Raw genomic sequence first — 20,505 nt, 5'->3', positions numbered from 1 at the left:
TAAACAAGAGTTCTCAGCGCTCGCAGGTGGGCGCGCTCAACCTATCGAAATGGTGGACTTCGCTGAAGCGTTCAGCTGAGAAACTAGCGGTTCTGATCGCTCCCGAGAGCACTGAAAATACGGCGACATACACAGCAAGCTGGCGTGGCGCCTCATCAGTCCACGTTTCCGCATTAACAGCTGCCCATGGTCAGGCAGACTTCGCTGAGTATATCTGATGGCTGGAGTTTGCCTAGTGGCGCTCATCCGACGTCTGCATCGATGATGAGAGAAGTCTTCGATTGTCTAGAATGCCCGTTTTCTTTTTCTGCTCCCGGAAGCGTCTGAGAAGTTTATTCGGGATAACACAATTCGTCAAAACAGGAATCGAAGCGAAAAATCGGAGTCATCGATTACACTTTTGGGACGCTTCCCTCAATTCGAAGGGACACAATAGGGCATCAACAACGCAATGGTTCCAGGAGCATAACTGGTAACAGTCATTTTCCTTCGTTTCCCCCGTCGTCGTGAGTCGTGACTGATCTCTTGGATCACTGATTGATGACGTCCTTCCGTAACGCCTTGTGGTACGGCGTCCTTCACAATCACATTGAGGCTAGCGGTTCTTTCTCTTAGGATTTTCGTTCGACCGAGCAGCGTTCATGTATATTTGTCCGAGACATTTCGCTTCGGAGATTCACCGCCGCCAGTTGAACTAAGAGCTGCTTATTACGTCATCCGGGCTCCCCGATCGTGAGGCCCATCATGCGCATCGGCTCTGTGACGCTGTCGTTAAGTCAGTCTCTTGTTCGTGTACACATTTCCATGGCATGACTCCATGTGTCTTGCTTTTATCGCGGTCAATAGAAACAACGTCGTGAACCGTATCGAGTGCTCTGGCGTTCCTCCGCTCCCGTCATTCTGACGAGTTCGAGGTGCTACCGTGAAGAACGTGTGGGGACCTGATAGCCTGGCTTATGGGGGTCACACGCTGCCGTATGCCCAATCACGGTGGCAGCGACCTGAGAGAATCAACCTGAGCAACGAAGATGATCAAGGACTTCTTCGAAATCTGGTTGATGTACATTAGTCAGCCGAGGAGCGAGTTGCTTGTGGGCTGCGATCGAGCTCTGTCAACTTTCTTTGATATTCAGCGCTACACCTTATCTCTCACGGATTCATTTATGAGTAGGCACGGGTACGATATCGACTCAAGGCTGGAATTGACGACTCGCGATCGACATTTGCTCGACATATTGTCAACTGCTTGGGCGAGTTCAAGATCGGTGCCCTGCCCATCGCACCGAACGACTCGACCGCAGGCATACTAAACCCGATGCGTCTGTCGGATCATTCACCGCCGAGCAAGAAAACTCGAATGAAGTCGAGGTGGAGTTCTGCTGTCGAATTCGACGATGACAGGTGCTTTATTAAAATATATATCAGTGTGTCATATCGGTGTTTTTCAGAACTAGATATGAATCTAAAAACCTCTTGTTTCTACCGAACGCCCGCGGTCTCTGATCGATGGTCAGGGATCATCAAGGGAACCCCGCACCTAGTTGCACTTCCGGAGTTCTCTTAAGAATTCTGGCAGTCGATATATAGAGACAGTACGATACTTGTCGCGCTTGCCTGAGCAACACGTGCTCGGCGTTCTCGGTGAATCTCAGCTCGTACGCTCTGTTCGTACGCACATTGGTGATGTTGGGCACAGGATGCACAGAGTGAACCACTCTTCCGGGGGAGAAATTCCGGGAGTTCGGACGCACCGGTGGGGAGGCCGTTCCTCGGCCGGAGCGCGTAGAGCACGAAGTTCGAATTCTGACGGAAAAAATCAAGAGATCATCGAGACAGCTCGCCAACGCTTCTGAAGTCGTCGATGACTTACCACAGGAGAGGAGATGTTTAGCTCATACTCACGACTTCACGAACTTCAAATCCTTGTGCGGAGACGCATCGATCGTCCTGTTGCAGAGAGAGTCTGCCTCGTCACTTAGGATCTGGTTTCTCGAACATTCTGATCGGTTGGTCGAGATATCCGAGAGCCTCGATTGGTCACCGCCTTCGATGGAGCTCCTTGAAATACGAGTTATTCAGTTCATTATTCATGTCATTCCTGCTTGCCAGGTGGTACCACTCAAGGTCGCATTTCGTAGGACACCGGGCTGATGACGATCAACGGAGACTCACCCGTTTGCGGAGTCCTGGTCCCGAGAAACCGAATTTAGAACATCGGAATCGATCTCTGCGAGTTCCATCTCTGACGACTCGAATATAAGACTTGGCCCCATTTTCGAAGGAGATTAACACGCGAGTTCGAGCTTTTCCGCCTCGTAAGATTCCGGTACCCTCAACACATATGCACGCACTTGCACGTCAGTGCTTCAGATGTCACATCCGACCTCAGAGATACCTATCCTCTCGACCCGCGGCCGACGGTCGCCAATAATCCATCGTACGCCAGAAGAAGCTGTTCGACTTGAGATTCCTGGGCTGGGAGGATCCACATGTACATTGAAAATCATTCTGTTCATCCTATGCGCGTCCGCGGAGGAGGGGCTGAGAAATCTCAGGGGGCTATACCAGGGGTGTAACTATGAAACGAGAAAATCCGATAGAGGGCGTTAGCTCAAGCTGCAGTTTGAATTTTCGCGCCCGATCAATTGCGTTGTTTACATCGCATTCGCGGTCACACGAAATGGTCGATAGAGTTCGAAAATTGTGTTTCTAAATTTTTTGACACCCTGCCAAAAATGTCCCTCTACGAGCCCGAAAATCAGATTCTCAGGGCCTCGCTGGTTTTCTGCTTTCACTTGAAGAAGAGTGCATCAGAGGCACATTCTCTGCTTGTGGAAGCGTTCGGTGATCATGCGCTTAGCAAATCTCGTTGCTACGCGTGGTATGAGAACTTTTCGAAGGGAAACTTCGATTTGAAGAACGAACCCCGGGGGAGACCTCCAAAAAAGTTACCAGGATCAAGATTTGCAAGTTCTTCTCGATCAGAACAACACGCAAACTCAAAGTGAACTCGCAGAACAGCTGAAAGTTACTCGTGAAGCGATTTCCATAAGACTCAAGAAAATGGGGAAGATCTCAAAGCTCGGCAGATGGGTGCCACACGAACTCAGTGAACGACAGAAAGAGGTGCGATTGACAGTCTGTCGGGAACTGCTCTCGAGATACAAAAACAAGTCGTTTCTGTATCGTATCATCACTAGTGATGAAAAATGGATATACTACGATAATCCTGGACGCAAAAGATCGTGGGTCAGTCCCGGAGAACCAGCAGAGAAGTCAGTGAGAAGGAATCGCTTCGGAAAGAAGACCATGCTCTGTGTGTGGTGGGATCAAGAGGAGTGATCTATCATGAGCTGCTAAAACCCGGTGAAACTGTTGATACTGCCCGTTACCAACAGCAGTTAATCGATCTGAACCGTGCGGTCAAAGAAAAACGACCAAATTGGGACCAAGTTCGGAATCGCGTCATTTTGCTCCACGACAACGCTCCGTGTCACACCTCGAAGCCGACGCAGGAAACTTTGAGCGCTTTGAACTGGGAAGTTCTGACACACCCTGCCTATTCTCCAGACTTGGCCCCCTCAGATTATTATCTCTTCGCATCAATGAGCCACGCTTTGAATAATCAGCGGTTCACCGATTTTGAAGAAGTCGAAAAATGGGTGGTCGGATGGTTCGATTCGAAAAATGAAGCCTTTTATCACAAGGGCATCCACAACCTGCCAGAAAGGTGGTCGAAGTGTATATCTAATCAGGGAGCCTACTTCGAATAAATTACGAGTTGTACTTTTTTTTTAAAAAATTTTCCTTTTCTGAAAAATTTTCTCGTTTCATATTTACACCCCTGGTAAGTCTCCTCCCAGATTGAGATCCGAGATGCTAATTGCTAGCAGGAGCTGGTCGTCACATCGGATTGCAACCCCGTGCGGAGGTCCGATCCAGCCCCACCCCGAAACGAATCCCGCGGGCGTCCCGCCACTGCGTCTTCACCAGGAGCTCTCACTCAATCGAAGGACCGCCCAAAGTCAGAAAGTGATCTGTAGGCGATACGATTCGTTGAGTTTCATCGTCATCGATTCAAGGAGTAACGAGCCGAGCTCGCTCCCAGAATACCATCAAGCGAAAGATTCAATGAAACTCTTCAGAATCATAATCGAGAACGTCTCATTTCCGTGGCCCTCCTGCTCCGCCCCCTCTGCGGACGCATGTGCACCAGGAACAGGATTCATCTCACCGAGTTGCACTCAGCTGCTCTGGGTGAGGACCTCAGGGAGGAGTCTCGCATGAGTCTTCATCACCAGCAAAGTGGAAGACCTGTCCGGGAGAGAGAAGAGCAGTCCGTCTTTGGTGGGAAAACTTTGAGAAGGTAATTCTTTAATATGCAATGAGTCAGAGTTCGAAAATTTGAGTTATTCAAAACTGATGGGTTTTCCCCGTCGCTATAAGATGCGCGGAACGCTATAATGAGAATACTGCAATCAGATCTATCCTCGAAAATCGGAAAATCGAAATACCCTAAATTCATGGTGTATTGATGAGTGATGAAGTGATGAGTAATGATGTGATATGAGATTCAGGTCACCTGGTCCCCCGCTCACCCTCATGAAGGACGAGTCTCATGAAACCTTGTCGGGACTCTCCTTGATCGGGAACCTCAGATGCAATCCGGGAACGTTCCATGTAATCAGAGGAAGTCCCCGATCTCCACCGCACCCGTTCCTGCGTTGCCGGAGGCGATCTTGGGATGCCCTTCAGGCGAAGGTGCAGCACCCGGCCGCCTCTCCGATGGACTCTCCAGCGAGCCTAGGCGTGCATTCCACGTACGCATCTATCATCACGGACAGCCCTGAAATGAGGGCTGATCCGTCTCATCGGGTACATTGCCTTTCAGTGCTGATATTGAAGAGCGAGTTCGACTTGTCGACAAGGTCAGACTGAACAAGCATAGCGGAAATAGGGTCCCATGCAAGCACCGGCTTTCATCTCGAGATCGGCGGTGAAACCGGAGCCTCGGCGCGTGTAAAGTTCACGGTGCAGTCGGCTCGCTCCTGACTTCGCCAGGGTAGTTCCTGCAGATGAGCGAGACGGCTTCCACGGACGCGGCTGGAATCCCCTCTCCCCCCTGGAGGAACCCTGATTCTCCCTGATGGCCCGATCCCTGCTCTTGGAGGAGTTCCTCGCGAACGCTACTGGGATACGTGGTTCGTTCTAGGAAGCATTTCCTCTTGCCGTGTCGCTCGGATTCATTCCTCTATCTGTTCTCCGGCAGAGGGAAGAAATCATATTCACGCTGGATTTATACACCCATCGCTCAGAAGCCTATCACAAGCTCGAACTTCATCCCGAAATCAGTGTGTAGCCTCCAAAGAGGATGTGCTCGATTTATAGCCGCCGCGCCGTCGCGCTGTGGCGCGGTCGCTGCCCGTGCTCCAACGGTCATTCCCATGTGGTGCGACAGCATCGCGGAGCGCGCACATCCACTCCTGTCGCTGACTCCGTGCTCCTTGATAGGAACTTCGGCATATTTAGGGAGCTCGCTCATCGTTCCCAGCTCAATTTATTGATTCGTCGCTTTTCGTATGGATGTACATATGTTTTCCACGGCGTTGCTCTGCAGCAAAGAGCCCTAGAGCCTGGCGGTGCTGCTCCCCTTGACGGATAGAGGGCCTCCCTGGATGCCACTATTTCCACTTTTCGATTTTGCTCATAATAATTCATGCTCAACGACACGTGAGGTCTGAGGCGGCTTCCGGCGATTACATCTCTACCGTACCGAAGGGAGAAAGTCTTCCTAGAAGTTTATGGCATGACCGCTCTATTTGGCGGAAATACTGAGCCTGTGGACAATGTCGATAATTGGGTCCGAGGGATGCCGAGATTGATGCCGATTTGATGGTACTGATCTGCTCATCAGACTAGGGAGAAGGGCAAAGAGGGAAAAGCCCGACCTGAAATCCGGACCGCGGAACGATGGTGTCGCTTAGCGTATGCTTCAAGCATCCACGGGCCATCCCTTTCCTTTCCCTCAATGATGATTCGATTCTCCTATACCTGCCAACAAGCAGACGGAGCTCGGATCGCCCACCCCATTCGGGATACATTGACCACCCCTTCCGTCGGAAACTCTTTATCTGCCATTCGACCAAGATCCGCAGTCCAGGACCTTCTGGCGAGATGATGTGCTACGCGGGATAGATCACTTTGTTGAACAGGGTGCCTCTCAGCTCGATGCTCGCACGAAGCGCAAGGTCGTGTAAATTTCATCTGACGGAAGCTGACCGTTTGCCAGAATCTTCCGTTCGGACACGAGGGAACACCGTGCAGGTCCCCGATTGTCAGCCGCAACGACCTCCGACGGCCGAGCGGAGACGAAATTAGCTCCATCGGCGGGGCCGGAGTACTGCAACGGTATCGCCCCTGACTCCATCATTTGTATATTAGGCAACGAGGTCCGGAAAACGAGCTCTTGCGGAAGCAGGCGCATTTTCACCAGCAACGCCGTGCCGCAAGAATACTAGGTGTCCTGTATTCGCAAATATAATGAACGTCATAGTATGCATTGAATCTGTCTCTCAGAGCGGTTGAAGTGCGAGACAGCCGATTATATAAAGTCTGCCCTGAACGAGGGCACCTGGCTGTCATCCAGAGCTTCATTGCCATTGACCGGTCGCCTGTTTCAGCCTTGAATCGGTCACTCAGCGTCTCCTAACACTGCGACAATGACGCTCGTTGAGGCCGCAGCCTGACCTTGATCTCAATCTCCAGGCGGCTATGAGAAAGCACACGACACCGTATTCGATTTATAGGGAACGAAGACGTCCGAGCTCGGACTGGAATCACGTCCGGATACGCCTGGATAAATTCGGAAGTTCCCTCCGATCCCTCTCAATCGACAGTCGAACCCACGGAAACGAGTGGGTCGGGAGAATCTGATTAGCTTCGGGGCTGGGTCAGCACAAACAGCTGAGGGAAAAAATTATATGCGACTGTATTCCTTCTTTCCATGGACAAGATATTGCGAGCTGCATCAGAATCCGTGACTATCCTGACGTCCCCGCGATAGAAACTTAGACTCGTTCGCTCCGCTCCGATGTCGCCAGGCTCGTGTCATGGTGCGCACCGAGAGGCCAGGGGACGGGTTGGTTAACGGGAACGGTGTTCGAGTCGCGAGGGGGGGGGGATAATTTATTTTATTGTGCGAGGTCTAGTCCATATTATCATGAAATGTATCCACACCCGTGGAACGTGCAGGCTCTCCGCGTGGTGAGCGCAGCAGAGCTCGCAGAGTTCCCTCCATCTGCATGGAGAGAACGGAACGCATTGATTGCGCGGAGAATTTTTTTCGAAACTGAGAATGCGAAAATGTCGATCGCCGTCCGGCAATGAGAAGCGAGAAAAATAGAATCTTGACGAGCCCAGTCGGAATAGATGGAAGCTATTGGGAGCCTGTGCAGCCGGTCAGAGCGCGCACCACCGTCGCGTCCTCTCTCTCGTGAGCGCGTGCGCCGATTCAAGGTTGCAGAAGAAGTTAGCGCTTTTCCCGAAAGAGGAACGCGTATTCTCTTCTAGGTGGAATATCCTGATCCCGAATCGTGAATCACAGAGGAAGGAGTTTCTCATAGGAACCACAAGTTCAAGCCTTCGTGCGACTTCCGAACTGGAGTTTGGCGCTGCGGTGAAGCTGCGCCTCGGGAGTACTCACCGCCCTTCCTCTCCCGAGAGTGGAGAGTGGAGAGCATTGGTGGTGCCTTTTAAGCGAACATTCTGAGAGCGTGCCCTCTACAGTCGATTGGTGACCCTTCGGTGCCTGTGTTCTCCTCGGGCGGCAAGCAGAAAGATCAAGAGTCAAAATGTCTGAGAAGAAGAAGAGTGGTTTCGATCCCATGTCCTTCGCTCAGGATTTCGTGGCCGGAGGAATCGCTGCCGCCGTATCGAAGACGGCTGTCGCCCCGATCGAGCGTGTGAAGCTGCTTCTCCAAGTGCAGCACGCTTCGAAGCAGATCGCCAAAGAGAACCAGTACAAGGGCATCGTCGATGTCTTCGTCCGCATCCCCAAGGAACAAGGATTCTCAGCCTTCTGGCGTGGTAATCTGGCCAACGTCATCAGGTGAGGTTTGGACTTCTCCCCGAAATGCGACCGAGCTGGCGAACGACCCGCTGACCGACCGACCGGCCGGGTGACATTGAGCCACCTCCGCCATCTTGGCCCGAGCTCGAACTCCAGACACCACGTTTCCGTAGAAACCGGTGTTCCTTTCACCTCACCTCTCGATTTACGACGATATATGATCAGTAAATGGATAGAGAACGGATAGAGATGACAATTCCTCTCGCATTCCAGGTACTTCCCCACCCAGGCTCTGAACTTCGCGTTCAAGGACAAGTACAAGCAGGTTTTCCTTGGAGGAGTGGACAAGAAAACTCAGTTCTGGCGCTACTTTGCCGGAAACCTCGCGTCTGGTGGAGCTGCCGGAGCCACTTCCTTGTGCTTCGTGTATCCCCTCGATTTCGCTCGAACTCGTTTGGGCGCTGACGTGGGCAAAAGCGGCGGAGAACGTGAGTTCAACGGTCTCATCGACTGTCTCAAAAAAGTCACCAAGTCGGACGGTATCATTGGTCTCTACCGAGGTTTCGGAGTGTCCGTGCAAGGTATCATCATCTACCGCGCGGCCTACTTCGGATTCTTCGATACTGCCAAGGGCATGCTGCCTGACCCGAAGAACACCCACCTCGTCATCTCATGGGCCATCGCTCAGACCGTGACCACCATCTCGGGTGTGATCTCCTATCCTTTCGACACTGTCCGTCGTCGTATGATGATGCAGTCCGGACGCAAAGGTGGAGACATCATGTACAAGAACACCCTCGACTGCTGGGCCAAGATCGCCAAGCAGGAAGGCAGCGGCGCTTTCTTCAAGGGCGCCTTCTCCAACGTGCTCCGAGGAACCGGTGGAGCTTTTGTGCTTGTGCTCTATGATGAAATCAAGGTTGCTCTGTTCGGAACGAACTGAGCGGAATACGCTCGCTTAGTCTCGGTATTCGTGTTCTGGCTGCCATCAATGAACGCGAGTTACGCCACAAACTACTTCCTAGTTTAAAGAAACAAAAAAGTAACGAGAGTCGAACGGAAACATGCGGCAGCGTACATTCCGGAAGAAACGAACCAATCTCTTGCCATCGTGTGTATGCTGTGCTGTACGACCTCGTGTGTCGTGTGACTGTTCCAGTTTACCGAGTCGTCGGATTTTGCCGTTCAGACTGACTTGGATTTAGGAGGATCTACCAACGAACTTCCGACTTCTAGCTGCGGAACGAAGCAAACCTGTTTTAGAAAATGAGTGAAAGCCTCGACAAAACGAATTGTAGGATGGGAGATCAAACTAATTGATGATACCGGTCGATTATTATTCTCATCACCTTCTCCGCTCAAATTCTTGAGGAAAAAAAATCAGAAAGAACATCCATAAATCTTAAAAAAAGTGTAAAAACAATTCCATTGAAATAAAGGGAGAAGTCCGTAATTTAAGCAAACGTGTCGTCTCCGATCTCATAATGCTAGAGCTACATACCGCTTATCATGCAGACTGAGGAGGATCTACCCTCATGGCTAGAACAACGGGTCCATGATTTGTGTACTATTCTCTTTATTCAATTAGGTATTCGAATCTAAAACGATTTTCGCGGGGCTCTGAGTCGACTCCCTAAGGAGCTCTGTTTAGGGCCGCAGGGATATACTATATGTATATCGAGCTGGATCTCCGAGGGGTTCGGCTATCGAATCTTGCTTGGGTTGTTGTAGAATCATTTGTCAACTCATCGATCAATGGAGGCTCGTGTCCTCGCCTTTGTGTTCCTGGCAAACTCCTCCTGGATCTTCCCGGAGGCGGTCTCACGGTCATGACTACAATTCAATCGATCTTTCATCTCAAAAGATCCGAGAGGATATCGCGCTCCTGGTGATGCGAATACTCTCATTGTTGATATCCGTCACTGATCCGCACGCGAGAGAATGAGTTTTGGGTGTACTTCACCGGAAAGGGTTGAAACCGGCGGTTCCTCTCCCGAATTGCGCTCCAGTATGGTCTTTTAGATAAGTCGTTGCCGAAGCCCTCGATGTACTGACGAACTCTGTTTACCAAGGCTCCGCCTTGGCATGAGCTGCAACAATGCTGCTGTAGAACAGGATGGTCATACGGAAACGTGGCGAATATCTTATCCGGATGATCTCTTCGCATCAACCGGCTAGCTTCCTCACTGAAGAAACAGTCCCTCTCGATAGGCTCTGTCGATTGGATTAGACCGCTCGGCCCCACACGAATATATGCCTAAATCGTCACGGATCGTCGAACGCGACCTTCCCGTATAATTCCGTCAGCTTGGGATCACGGGATCGGTATTGTCGAGCCCGATCCGGATGTTTCAGTGACGTTCCACCGCAGAGGATTGTGAGCAGCTGCCCCGAAAGGATTCGATGCTAGAGTCGGGGACTGCGTCTAGATCCGCAAGTCCCGATGCTTCTCATATTATTCGATTACGCGTCACGACTGCCCCATCGAAGTCATCCCGCGGCCCCTGAAGCTGGGAATCCTTGAACGCCGATTATGAGTTCGCCTGCATCCGCTATCGGAAGTTGACTGTTCGAATTCGTAGGGAAGGACGCTCTATCTATAAGGTCGAGACCGACGGATAACGATGAGACGAGCCGCTCCCAAAGAATTCTCTGTGCGCTATATCGATTAATCCCGATAACGATTAACTCGATAACAACTCCACATCGATTCAATATGCGACGATCCCTTTGCCGCCTCCTTCGGCGAACAGGCTCTTCCCCAAAGACTCGAGAGAGTCCGCCCGAGGAAGTCGGGACGGGCCGATGGCACCACGATTCCATCGACTCATTTACCTGTAGGAGAGAGAGCATGCATTTTCACAGCATCCGAGCAAATGTGCACTGCTCGAACCGCGATCCCCCACACTAGCGTTTCTTCAACATCTAAACCCTCTTGGTCAGCCCGCGGTGCCTGCAGCTCCGCTCGGGACCTCTGGAATTTTTTCTGTGGCAACCTTAGAAAAGCTCATGCTTTCCACAGGGCAATTCTCTGCCGTTGAATTAAGATTCATTCATCCGATCATCGGATCACTTGCGGAGAACAAGAAGGAGAAGACACTTTTGCAGAAGACCTCTTGCTGTTTATCGGAAAAGGTTGACAATCTAAAGGGATGAAAGCGGAACTTGTTCTCTGTACATCGGGGCGGGGGTTGGGAGCGCAAGCAGCGCAAGACTTTGATCTCGCGTCTCAAGTCCCGTTATGCAGCGCTCTTGAGAATGCGTTGTGTGCTGTCTCGAGGTCAAACTTCATTTGCCTGGCCTGTTGTTCGCTGAAGTTGTCCGACGCAGCCATCTCAGACATGGCGTCCAGCCTGGAAACAACGAGAGAGAGAACGATGATCACCCAGCAAGTAGCAGCCTGATGATCAGCCTGATTCTCTGTCTGACCATCAACTAGTCTATATCATCATGATTCATGTTTGGAGGAGCGAAGATGGACTCCTTCCACCCCACGGTTCCTGTCCACAGGAGTCAAGCTCACCATTTCTGGACGATCACTTTGCCTTCGAAGTCATTAGGTAAGCAGGTCAATCGGCCCATTATTTCCTTGATTTCTTTCAGGTCCGGCTGCAGGTCGGCCATGCAGCGTATATCCATACTCAACTTGTCCAAAACTGTCACAAACATCTAGAAGGATCAGAATCCCCATTGAATTCCCGAGCTGCCCATGAAAAGATGCTATCGCACACGTGACCATAACTTCAATCACGAAGTCGCGAGGGGGAACTAACCACAGAGAGATCGGCAACGAATTTCAGAGCATTGCCTCCATTGTCTTTGATCGTGATCGGCCTATCCTCCTTGATCCGCTCCAGAGCGTTCGGACAATCTAGTTTGAAAGCTTCGACAAATTGTTCAATCGTTGGGAAACCCTCACCCTGAACCTGCCGAAAGGCAGCTCTGTATTGCACGAGCAACTTGGAGCAAGCTGCTGTGTACCTGAAAGGTTCGTGGGCGTCAGAAACGGGAGCCTTTCCAAGACATTCTGCGGATTCGACGGATTCGGAAAGCTTCTCGGCGTACCAGACAATGTGGGAGAATTCACACGATAACAAAGTATGCGGACGATCAGTCCGGAAGAGTAAAAGCGAAAGACGGAGAGGTCGAGCTTAGGATTGAGAGAAATACCCACTCAGAAGGTTTGACAGCGTCTTTTATGTAGGCTTTCTCCAGACACTGGAGCGTGTTGATCACGGAGAACAGGTCAGCCATGTTATCATATCTGTGGGAAAATAAATCTTTCAGAATCGGCTTGGTGTTGAGATGCTTGGGAAAGTTTCGGGAGGCTCCGAGGTTTTCCTTCTCTCCGTGAATTCCGCGTTTCTCCGCCAATTATCCTCTTCATGAAATGTTTCGATCTTACCTCGTTCGTTCCCGGGCTGTCCTATACAGCCGGACTTCTTCGTAAAGCTCAGGCCGGTTATCTGGAATCGAGGGAAATATTTTGTCTGATGCCCTCTCACTCAATTCATCGTCTCTGGTGGGCGAGCCTCGCTAGCCAGGTCTCCATAATTATTGAGCCTCTCGGACGGCAACTTCAGTCAAAGAGGAGCTCACGGAGGCTCTACTGTAAACTCGGTTTCACAAGAGTTGATGATCGCGAGCAAGGAGCTCGATCGCATTAGTCATCGAGATTGCGACGTCCCGACGCTAGTGTGGAACTCTGCTTCGTTCGTACAACGCAGTCCATGCCCAAAATTCCTCCAGACTAACGGTGGCCCAAGGCTCTGGATGCTGACAGACCACTCAGACTCTGGGAAGACGAAGAAATGAGGCATCACTAACCATTTGGAGTTTGAATCAAGCCAGAAAAAGATGACATCGTGTTGTTTACACTTTTTCGCACTAGTGGCTCGAGACAGCTGTTGACTGAGCTCTGTAGGATCCCGAGAGAGAGCAGTACACAGCCATGATGCGATGGCAACGACTCTTTCCCCGATTGACTTGTCTGAGTGTCGCTCCCCAAAATCAAAGGATGAGAGGCATGCGTAATCGTGAAAGTTTCCTTATCGGAAGACTGTCCGATACGATTCCGTTATTCGTCAATCGATGACCCCGAAACAAAACACGGTTTATCTCATAGAGGTGATGAAGCGTTAAGGACGGGAGAAGTTCGCTCACTCGGGGACTCCCAGACTTCGGCCGTGGGAGTGGTTCGAGACTGCGGCAAGGACTCGGGAAAGGTTCTTCTCGGCGGGCATTACCATAGTGTCCTGCCGCCCCGCGGCGAGTTTGAGCGAGGGCGGTATTTCGAATTTTCGAAAATCGCGCCAACGCCCTACATCGCCGCCGCTTCATCGAATCGCATCAAAGACTCGACCATCTTTGGTCGCTCCGTGGCTGCTCCCAGTAAAATTTTGTCGTATTTCGATTGGAAGTTGACTCAAGTGGGGCTGGAGCGTCCCTATGATTAGTGAGAGCTAGCGGAGGTGCGGCTACGAATAGCGATGGCTAACGGAGGCATGTTGTGGCAACCTGCTGAGCAGGGACTGCAACAGATCTTGCAGCTGCTCAAAGAGTCGCAAAGCCCAGACACCACAGTCCAACAAACGGTTCAGCAGGTTAGTTAGATTTCGTTTGTTCGCCTTCAATCTACTCTGAAGATTAACGTTGAACATCAGGGAGCACTCGTTGACGCGAAGCCGCCGCAGCTCGTCTGGCTGGTCTCGCACCGAACGGGGGTACTTCCAGAACAATCACGTTCTCGCGGAACACGGTGGGAACAGTTTTTTTCCTAGAGTTCTCCGTGCTCCTAGAGTTTTCCGAACCCCAGAGACTCCCTGTGCCGACAAGCTGGAGGAACACTCGGCAGAATCGCCGGACCAGCGTCGATTATTTGTTTATCCTCTCATTGACTTTTCTCATTCATGAGTAGTGTTGTCTCGAGCGCGAAGACGATTCATGTTTCTCGAGCGATTGTCAAGCTAGCAGCATCCACGAGGTTAACTATCGTGGTGTTGCTCTCGCGAATAAGGAGAAGTCAACAAGGCGAGCCGCGAAATCGTCCGCAAAACTTGGGGACATCGACAAGGATGGCATGTCTGGCGGTCCGTGTTTTCTGCGGCCGAACAGTTGCCGTCAGCTTTCTAGGTCAGATGCGGTACGCTTTCCAGCTATCATAATTAATGCGTATTAAATGCGGAGTGCACGCATACGAGTCGTCCAATCGACCTTTAGGGAATCCCTTAAGCTGCAACCGATCCAGTCTTCCGCGTGTACATCGAGACTGTTCGTGAGGGCGCTGGTATCGCCTGCGGCGAAAGAAACCTGGGAGTCGTTCCCTGTATGAGTCTTCTGTATCCTCTTGTACCGTATTCATGCCCCAAACAGCAGTGTTTCCGGCTCATTACGGACAGTACAGACGGAAGTACCCGAAATGTTTGGCCTTGATTGGACTCTGGTCTCTAATTCCCATGGAGCTTTCGAGAAACAGCAACAATTACGATCTAGATGGGCTCAACGATGCAATCTTCATTGCGATGCTTGCCTTGAAAGCGGAATGATACGGCACCGAATATATATCCTCGGTATCACGAAGGTATTCGAGTCGCGGACGAAATCTAAAACGCGGAGCGATCTCCGTCTACGCGATCACACTAGTCGCTATGTTCAGAGTCTAAAAGGAATTATTCTTCGCAGAAACTCGAAGACTTGAATAAGTACCCTGACTTCAACAACTACCTGATATTTGTTCTCACGAAACTCAAATCTGAAGAAGATCCGACGCGGTCTTTATCAGGGCTGATTCTCAAGAACAATGTCCGCGCCCATTTCCTTAATTTTCCTCCCGAGGTGAGTGAACGCTCCGGCTCAGCATTCGGACTGAACCCTCACGTCCTCGAATCTCGAGGATTCAATTCCAATTCAACGGCATCTCGAGGACATGGAATAAAATAATAATGTTCATCCATCGTAGGTTTCCGAGTTCATCAAGAGTGAACTGCTCGGATGTCTGGGCGATCCTTCGCCGCTCATCCGGGCAACCGTCGGAATTCTCATCACGACGATCGCTTCGAGGGGTGACCTGACTCGGTGGCCTGAGCTACTACCCACGCTCTGTACATTGCTCGACAGTGGGGATTATAACATCTGCGAGGTACAGGAATTATTCCTGTTGGAACGAATGAGGATTACGGCGATACGTTCCGAAAGAAAGCTTCCTATCCGGAGGAATACTCGGATCGAAATAACCCATGGCTTCGCGCTTTCCAGGGAGCGTTCGGCGCTCTGAAAAACATCTGCGAGGACAGCTCAGAACAGCTAGACTCCGATGCCCTGCAGCGACCTCTCAATCATTTGATTCCGAAGTTCCTGCGATTTTTCCAGCATTCATCCCCTCGCATCCGGGCTCACGCGGTGGCGTGCGTCAATCAATTCATCCTTAGCAGGGCGCAGGCACTAATGATGCACATCGACACATTTATCGAGGTTAGTTATGTTTCCCTATGATGTGTATCCCCGATCGCGCCCCCGCAGCTGAAGGAAACCGTTGATGACGCTCTCCGTCCGATCTTCCACAGGGCCTGTTTCGGCTTGCTAGGGATGATGATAAAGACGTACGGAAGAACGTCTGCCATGCGCTCGTGATGCTCCTGGAAGTTCGTGTGGACCGATTACTCCCGCATATGAATAACATCATAGAGTACATGCTACAACGAACTCAAGACACCGATGAGACGGTGGCTCTCGAAGCCTGCGAGTTCTGGCTCACACTTGCGGAACTTCCGATTTGCCGTGAGGCTCTCACACCTCATCTGAACCAATTGATCCCGGTGCTGGTGAAGAGCATGCGCTACTCAAACCTCGACATTATCCTCCTCAAGGGCGACGTGGACGACGATTCGACCGTCCCCGACCGTGAGGAGGATATCAAACCCCGCTTCTATCGATCGAAGACTCACGGCGGTACCATGCTGCACGGCCAACAAGCCCACGAGCAGAACGCCAACCAGGAAGTGCACGACGACGATGACGACGATCTCGACGCCGACGACGAAGACATCTACCAGGATTGGAACTTGCGCAAGTGCTCGGCTGCGGCTCTCGACATCCTGGCCAACGTGTTCCAGAACGATCTTCTGAGTATTTTGTCGCCGATCCTCAAGGAAACGCTCTTCCACCAAGAGTGGGTGATCAAGGAGAGTGGAATTCTAGCTTTAGGCGCGATCGCAGATGGCTGCTCGAGCGGCATGACACCTCATCTGCCTGAGCTCGTTCCATTCCTCATTAATCATTGCCTCAACGATAAGAAAGCCCTGGTGCGTTCGATCACCTGCTGGACGTTGTCCCGCTACTCGAACTGGGTTGTCAGCCAGGAACATGCGCAGTTCCTGCAGCCGCTGATGACCGAGCTACTGAAGCGAATTCTCGACCCGAACAAAAAAGTCCAAGAGGCCGCGTGCTCGGCGTTTGCCACCCTCGAAGAAGAAGCCTGCACGGAGCTCGTTCCATACTTGCAATACATTCTCGAGACGCTGGTCTTCGCATTTAACATGTACCAACACAAGAACCTTCTCATTCTGTACGATGCCATCGGGACGTTGGCTGTTTCGGTCGGGCACCATCTGAACCGACAGGATTACATCCAGATGCTGATGCCCCCCCTGATTCAGAAATGGAACATGCTCAAAGACGATGACAAAGATCTCTTCCCTCTGCTCGAATGCTTGTCGTCGGTCGCCACGGCCCTGCAGGTTGGATTCCTTCCTTACAGCGAGCCCGTCTACCGTCGCTGCGTTTCGCTCGTCGAACAGACTCTGCAACAGAGCCTGGCTCACCAGGCTCACCGAGACCAGTTCGAAGCTCCGGACAAAGATTTCATGATAGTGGCCTTGGATCTGTTGAGCGGTCTGGCTGAAGGATTGGGTGAACACATGGGGACGCTGGTGGGATCTTCGAACTTGATGGCCCTATTGTACCAGTGCATGCAGGACGCCTCGAGCGAGGTTCGACAGAGCTCGTTCGCCTTGCTCGGTGACCTCACGAAGGCATGCTTCCAACACGTGAGACCCTGTGTTGCCGAGTTCATGCCGATACTTGGCGCGAATCTCAACCCGGATTCGCTGTCGGTTTGTAACAACGCCACTTGGGCCATCGGAGAGATCTCGGTGAAACTCGGCGCAGAGACTCGCCCTTACATCCCCATGTTCCTTAATCAATTGGTGGTGATCATCAACATTGCGACCACACCCAAAACACTTCTCGAGAACACAGGTAGGTTCCACCGCTCCAGTCGACCACTCGGGAAATTTATCTTCGCTTGTCTCCGTCTTTTTCGGCTAGTGATCGAACTATTCGCTCGCGATGGGCTCAAGTTGTTCTCATTATTATTCATCATTCATCATTATCATAATATTACTATTATTATTATATTCATTTATAGTATCACATTATAATATTCGATCCGATGTTCGAGAATGCTCAATCATTGTCACCTCCACAGCAATCACCATCGGTCGTCTAGGCTACGTGTGTCCACAGGACGTGGCGCCAAGCCTGGATCAGTTTATCAAGCCGTGGTGCATCTCTCTAAGGAACATCCGGGACAATGACGAAAAAGACTCGGCCTTCAGGGGGGTGTGCTCCATGATCGGTGTGAATCCGGGAGGTGTTGTCAACGACTTCATTTACTTTTGTGATGCCGTTGCTTCTTGGGTTAATCCGAGAGACGACCTGAAAAACACATTTTTCGAGGTACGTGAGCTCCTCAGTTATCGTGAGGGTATCCAATGATCGATAGGTACACTTGGTACAATATGGATCGACATATGGCTTTCCTGTCGGAATGATTCGTGAGCGAAACCGGTCCGTTCGCAAGTGGTAACTGTTTTCCCCCTCCTCCGTCTAGATTCTGCACGGTTTCAAGAACCAGGTTGGTGAAGAGTCGTGGATTAGATTCACAATGCAGTTCCCCCAGCCTCTGAGAGAACGTCTTCGTCAGACGTACAACATCTGAGCAAGGGACACAAGGGTAAAAACAAAAAGGAAAAGTTCGCGAATCAAGCGGGATATTGGGAAGGACATTCACCACCTAGAGCTTCTTTGTTCATCCTCCTACTGACTTTATTATTGTCGATGATGGTTATTATTCTCACTAGCATTATTATTGTTCTGTCCCACTCGGTGAATGAAGTTTCGACGCCTCCATCACATGCCAGACTAAATATGATGAAAGACACCGAAAGGAAAGTTTTCGCACGTGGCCACAGATGATTGTTGATCACGATTCGAACAAGCATCAGCGGGACTTAAAATCTAGATAGAACGCGCAGTTCCCGTATGGGGCTCAGACGCCTGACGCCCTCAGGCAGCCGAGACTCATAGGTGGAAACTACAGACCTAGACATACCCATAGGCAACTCCAAACCTTGAACAATAAGAACCTCTAGATAGATACAGCATCATCTTATAGATATGGGATAAGTTGCTAGACAGACGACCTTAACAGCAACGAGTACTTCTAGGTCGCTAGATCCCTTCCTAGGTAGCGAATAACTCGTATAGGCAAGCTAGGCGAAACTAAGTAAGTGTAACGAGGGGACTTAGTGCCGGTTGCTAATGCGAAGCTGTCGTAGTCACTCCGAAAACGCGCAAAGTTTCTCGAACCGTAGAAAAGTTCGAGGAGCGAAAACATACGCCTTTCCCTGTTGAGCAATCTCTCTGGTTCTTGCCCTCGAATGACGTAGCAAGGATCTGAAAAACCGGCGAACCTGAAGAAGATTAAGCATAAGCGAAGCAACAATTATATCTGGACGATAGCAGATTATCGTACACTGCACTAAGTGATGGGTGAAAATATCAGATCCGAACCCAAAGCCGGAGGAGTGGCCGTCACTGCGGGATGAGACTTCGTTAGCAGAGCCTAATGATTGAAAGGAAGGAGCTCATTAACGGGACACGCAAACGTGGAGGAAGCGCCATGAATTCGATGGGAGACTTTTTCGTCTTCTATGGACGCGCGCCTCGGTATCAAGTTCTGATCAAAAGCCCTTCTTAAGAGACGCCGTCGAGCTATGACAAACTCGACGCGACCAAGAAGAGAAGCCAATGATCGACGACATCGAGACCGACGCGAAATACCGCTCGTTTGATTCCTCTGCTCAGTGAAGATCCCGTGTTTGGAGGATTCCCTCCGTGAAATTTGTGGTTTCTCTTGCGACTGCCGTCTCCGAATCTTTCGATAACATGAGGCAGACAGGAATATAGACTAAAATCGACTTCACTCATAGAGATCAATGAACGTTTTCCCCCATGATTCCGAGAAGACGAGTTCCGTAACGAAGAAAAAAAATCGTGTCTCAATGGACGTCGAGCATCCAATCCGACTGTTGCTTTGAAAACCCATTCTTCAATAAGCTGTGGCTTCCAGTCAGACCGGGCCGACAAATTTGTACGATGAGTTGGCGTCCGTTTCCTTTGTCAAGGAATAATTTTGCTCCTGGTAAATGGACAAGAGCTCGTCGGAACCTCAGTCAGTGTGTCCTCCGTGTAAACTATTGTTCTGAGCCAAGGGCCGACCGAAGTATGGAGTGGAAAGATCCGTGTCTATTTACAGACGATTTCAATATTTAATGTTTCCGTACAATCGTCATGTCGTTCCAATATTGCGAATCACCCCTGTCGCGTATTTTCTGAGAAGCTGTTTTGGGGTCTCTTCCTCAGGCTGATGAGTGCAGCAAGTAAAAGTCGTTTTTCTGAAGTTGACGTCGTTTCCAGCCCTTATTGGGTATCCACTAGTTCAAAGGGGTGTATGTGAAAGGACACATGATTCCAGACCGAGAGACAGGGGAGGAGGGAGCTCGAACGAATGAGTGTACAGGACGAATGCTTGGTTACGGATGACTCCGACGGTGGGTGGCTCGGCGAAATAACGTTTCTGTCCCTGAGTTTTGCATATGGAATATCCGGCGAGCGACAAACACAGGGAACTTCGGTAGAAGTTTGGTGCCGAGTACAAACCTGTTAATTCATGACAGGCTTCGGTTCAAGCATTGAGACTCACAAAATTTCGGGTGAAAGCGTCCGTTCACGAGCGGGAGCGATTCTTGTCTCCTCCGCCAAAAGAGTGAAATTCAGGCGACAGGGAACTCCGACATTAATTATGCTCGGAGTGTCGAATTCATCCATTTGAGCACCTTCGGGGCGCCACCCCCCGGCGATGAACGCAGAACGGAATCTTTTATCTACGTCGCTGAGTCCTCGAGCCAAATAATTCAAGCCAAGAATTGAGTGAGCGATGGTCAAGAAGAAAGTCCAAGACGAAGAGTCACAGAGCAACTGAAGAGCAACATCAATGAGCGGCCGACAGCTTCATGAATCGAGCAGAATCGGAACACAGAATTTTCTCCTCTAAGATGGCTCCGAGAGATTCTTTTTCGGAATGGATTCCCGACACT

At 50.7% G+C, this 20,505-nt stretch overlaps 4 protein-coding genes across 4 annotated transcripts; 2 read left to right on the top strand and 2 right to left on the bottom strand.

The window, feature by feature from the left end:
- Window positions 1-1,379: 1,379 nt before the first annotated feature.
- LOC100898077 (uncharacterized) lies at window positions 1,380-2,365 on the bottom strand. The gene is made up of 3 exons (XM_003745727.1): window positions 2,173-2,365; window positions 1,903-2,058; window positions 1,380-1,803 (listed from the first exon to the last, which is right to left on the bottom strand). The coding sequence occupies exons 1-3, from the start codon at window positions 2,271-2,273 to the stop codon at window positions 1,521-1,523; spliced, it is 540 nt and encodes a 179-aa protein (XP_003745775.1). The 5' UTR covers window positions 2,274-2,365; the 3' UTR covers window positions 1,380-1,520.
- Window positions 2,366-7,721: 5,356 nt separating this feature from the next.
- On the top strand, window positions 7,722-9,531 carry LOC114828359 (ADP/ATP translocase 3). Its single transcript, XM_029112198.1, has 2 exons — window positions 7,722-8,107; window positions 8,342-9,531. The coding sequence occupies exons 1-2, from the start codon at window positions 7,851-7,853 to the stop codon at window positions 9,009-9,011; spliced, it is 927 nt and encodes a 308-aa protein (XP_028968031.1). The 5' UTR covers window positions 7,722-7,850; the 3' UTR covers window positions 9,012-9,531.
- Window positions 9,532-11,176: 1,645 nt separating this feature from the next.
- On the bottom strand, window positions 11,177-12,979 carry Vps28 (vacuolar protein sorting 28). The gene is made up of 6 exons (XM_003745726.2): window positions 12,896-12,979; window positions 12,474-12,534; window positions 12,243-12,332; window positions 11,842-12,049; window positions 11,592-11,737; window positions 11,177-11,421 (listed from the first exon to the last, which is right to left on the bottom strand). The coding sequence occupies exons 1-6, from the start codon at window positions 12,930-12,932 to the stop codon at window positions 11,298-11,300; spliced, it is 666 nt and encodes a 221-aa protein (XP_003745774.1). The 5' UTR covers window positions 12,933-12,979; the 3' UTR covers window positions 11,177-11,297.
- Window positions 12,980-13,557: 578 nt separating this feature from the next.
- Tnpo (transportin 1) lies at window positions 13,558-18,176 on the top strand. Its single transcript, XM_003745724.2, has 7 exons — window positions 13,558-13,671; window positions 14,750-14,902; window positions 15,027-15,206; window positions 15,323-15,538; window positions 15,631-17,323; window positions 17,553-17,803; window positions 17,958-18,176. Exons 1-7 carry the CDS (start codon window positions 13,558-13,560, stop codon window positions 18,063-18,065), a joined length of 2,715 nt encoding a protein of 904 aa, XP_003745772.2. The 3' UTR covers window positions 18,066-18,176.
- The last annotated feature ends 2,329 nt before the right edge of the window (window positions 18,177-20,505 follow it).

Source organism: Galendromus occidentalis, unplaced genomic scaffold, assembly GCF_000255335.2.
Source record: "Galendromus occidentalis unplaced genomic scaffold, Mocc_1.1 scf7180000077485, whole genome shotgun sequence".
NCBI lineage: Eukaryota > Metazoa > Arthropoda > Arachnida > Mesostigmata > Phytoseiidae > Galendromus > Galendromus occidentalis.
Note: the sequence above shows the minus strand (reverse complement) of the source record. Positions and strands in the feature narration are given on the sequence as shown.

Bases quoted from the DNA above. Each gene is read 5' to 3' on its own strand.
- LOC100898077 (XM_003745727.1), bottom strand. From the start codon at position 2,273: ATGGGGCCAAGTCTTATATTCGAGTCGTCAGAGATGGAACTCGCAGAG. The intron at 2,059-2,172 runs GTGAGTCTCCGT...TCGTATTTCAAG, and splicing joins GACCAGGACTCCGCAAACGG to GAGCTCCATCGAAGGCGGTG. The intron at 1,804-1,902 runs GTGAGTATGAGC...TTTTTCCGTCAG, and splicing joins GATTTGAAGTTCGTGAAGTC to AATTCGAACTTCGTGCTCTA.
- LOC114828359 (XM_029112198.1), top strand. From the start codon at position 7,851: ATGTCTGAGAAGAAGAAGAGTGGTTTCGATCCCATGTCCTTCGCTCAG. The intron at 8,108-8,341 runs GTGAGGTTTGGA...CTCGCATTCCAG, and splicing joins AATCTGGCCAACGTCATCAG to GTACTTCCCCACCCAGGCTC.
- Vps28 (XM_003745726.2), bottom strand. From the start codon at position 12,932: ATGTCATCTTTTTCTGGCTTGATTCAAACTCCAAATG. The intron at 12,050-12,242 runs GTGGGTATTTCT...CGAACCTTTCAG, and splicing joins GACGCTGTCAAACCTTCTGA to GTACACAGCAGCTTGCTCCA. The intron at 11,422-11,591 runs GTGAGCTTGACT...CGTTGTTTCCAG, and splicing joins AAAGTGATCGTCCAGAAATG to GCTGGACGCCATGTCTGAGA.
- Tnpo (XM_003745724.2), top strand. From the start codon at position 13,558: ATGGCTAACGGAGGCATGTTGTGGCAACCTGCTGAGCAGGGACTGCAA. The intron at 14,903-15,026 runs GTGAGTGAACGC...CATCCATCGTAG, and splicing joins TCCTTAATTTTCCTCCCGAG to GTTTCCGAGTTCATCAAGAG. The intron at 15,539-15,630 runs GTTAGTTATGTT...GATCTTCCACAG, and splicing joins ACATCGACACATTTATCGAG to GGCCTGTTTCGGCTTGCTAG.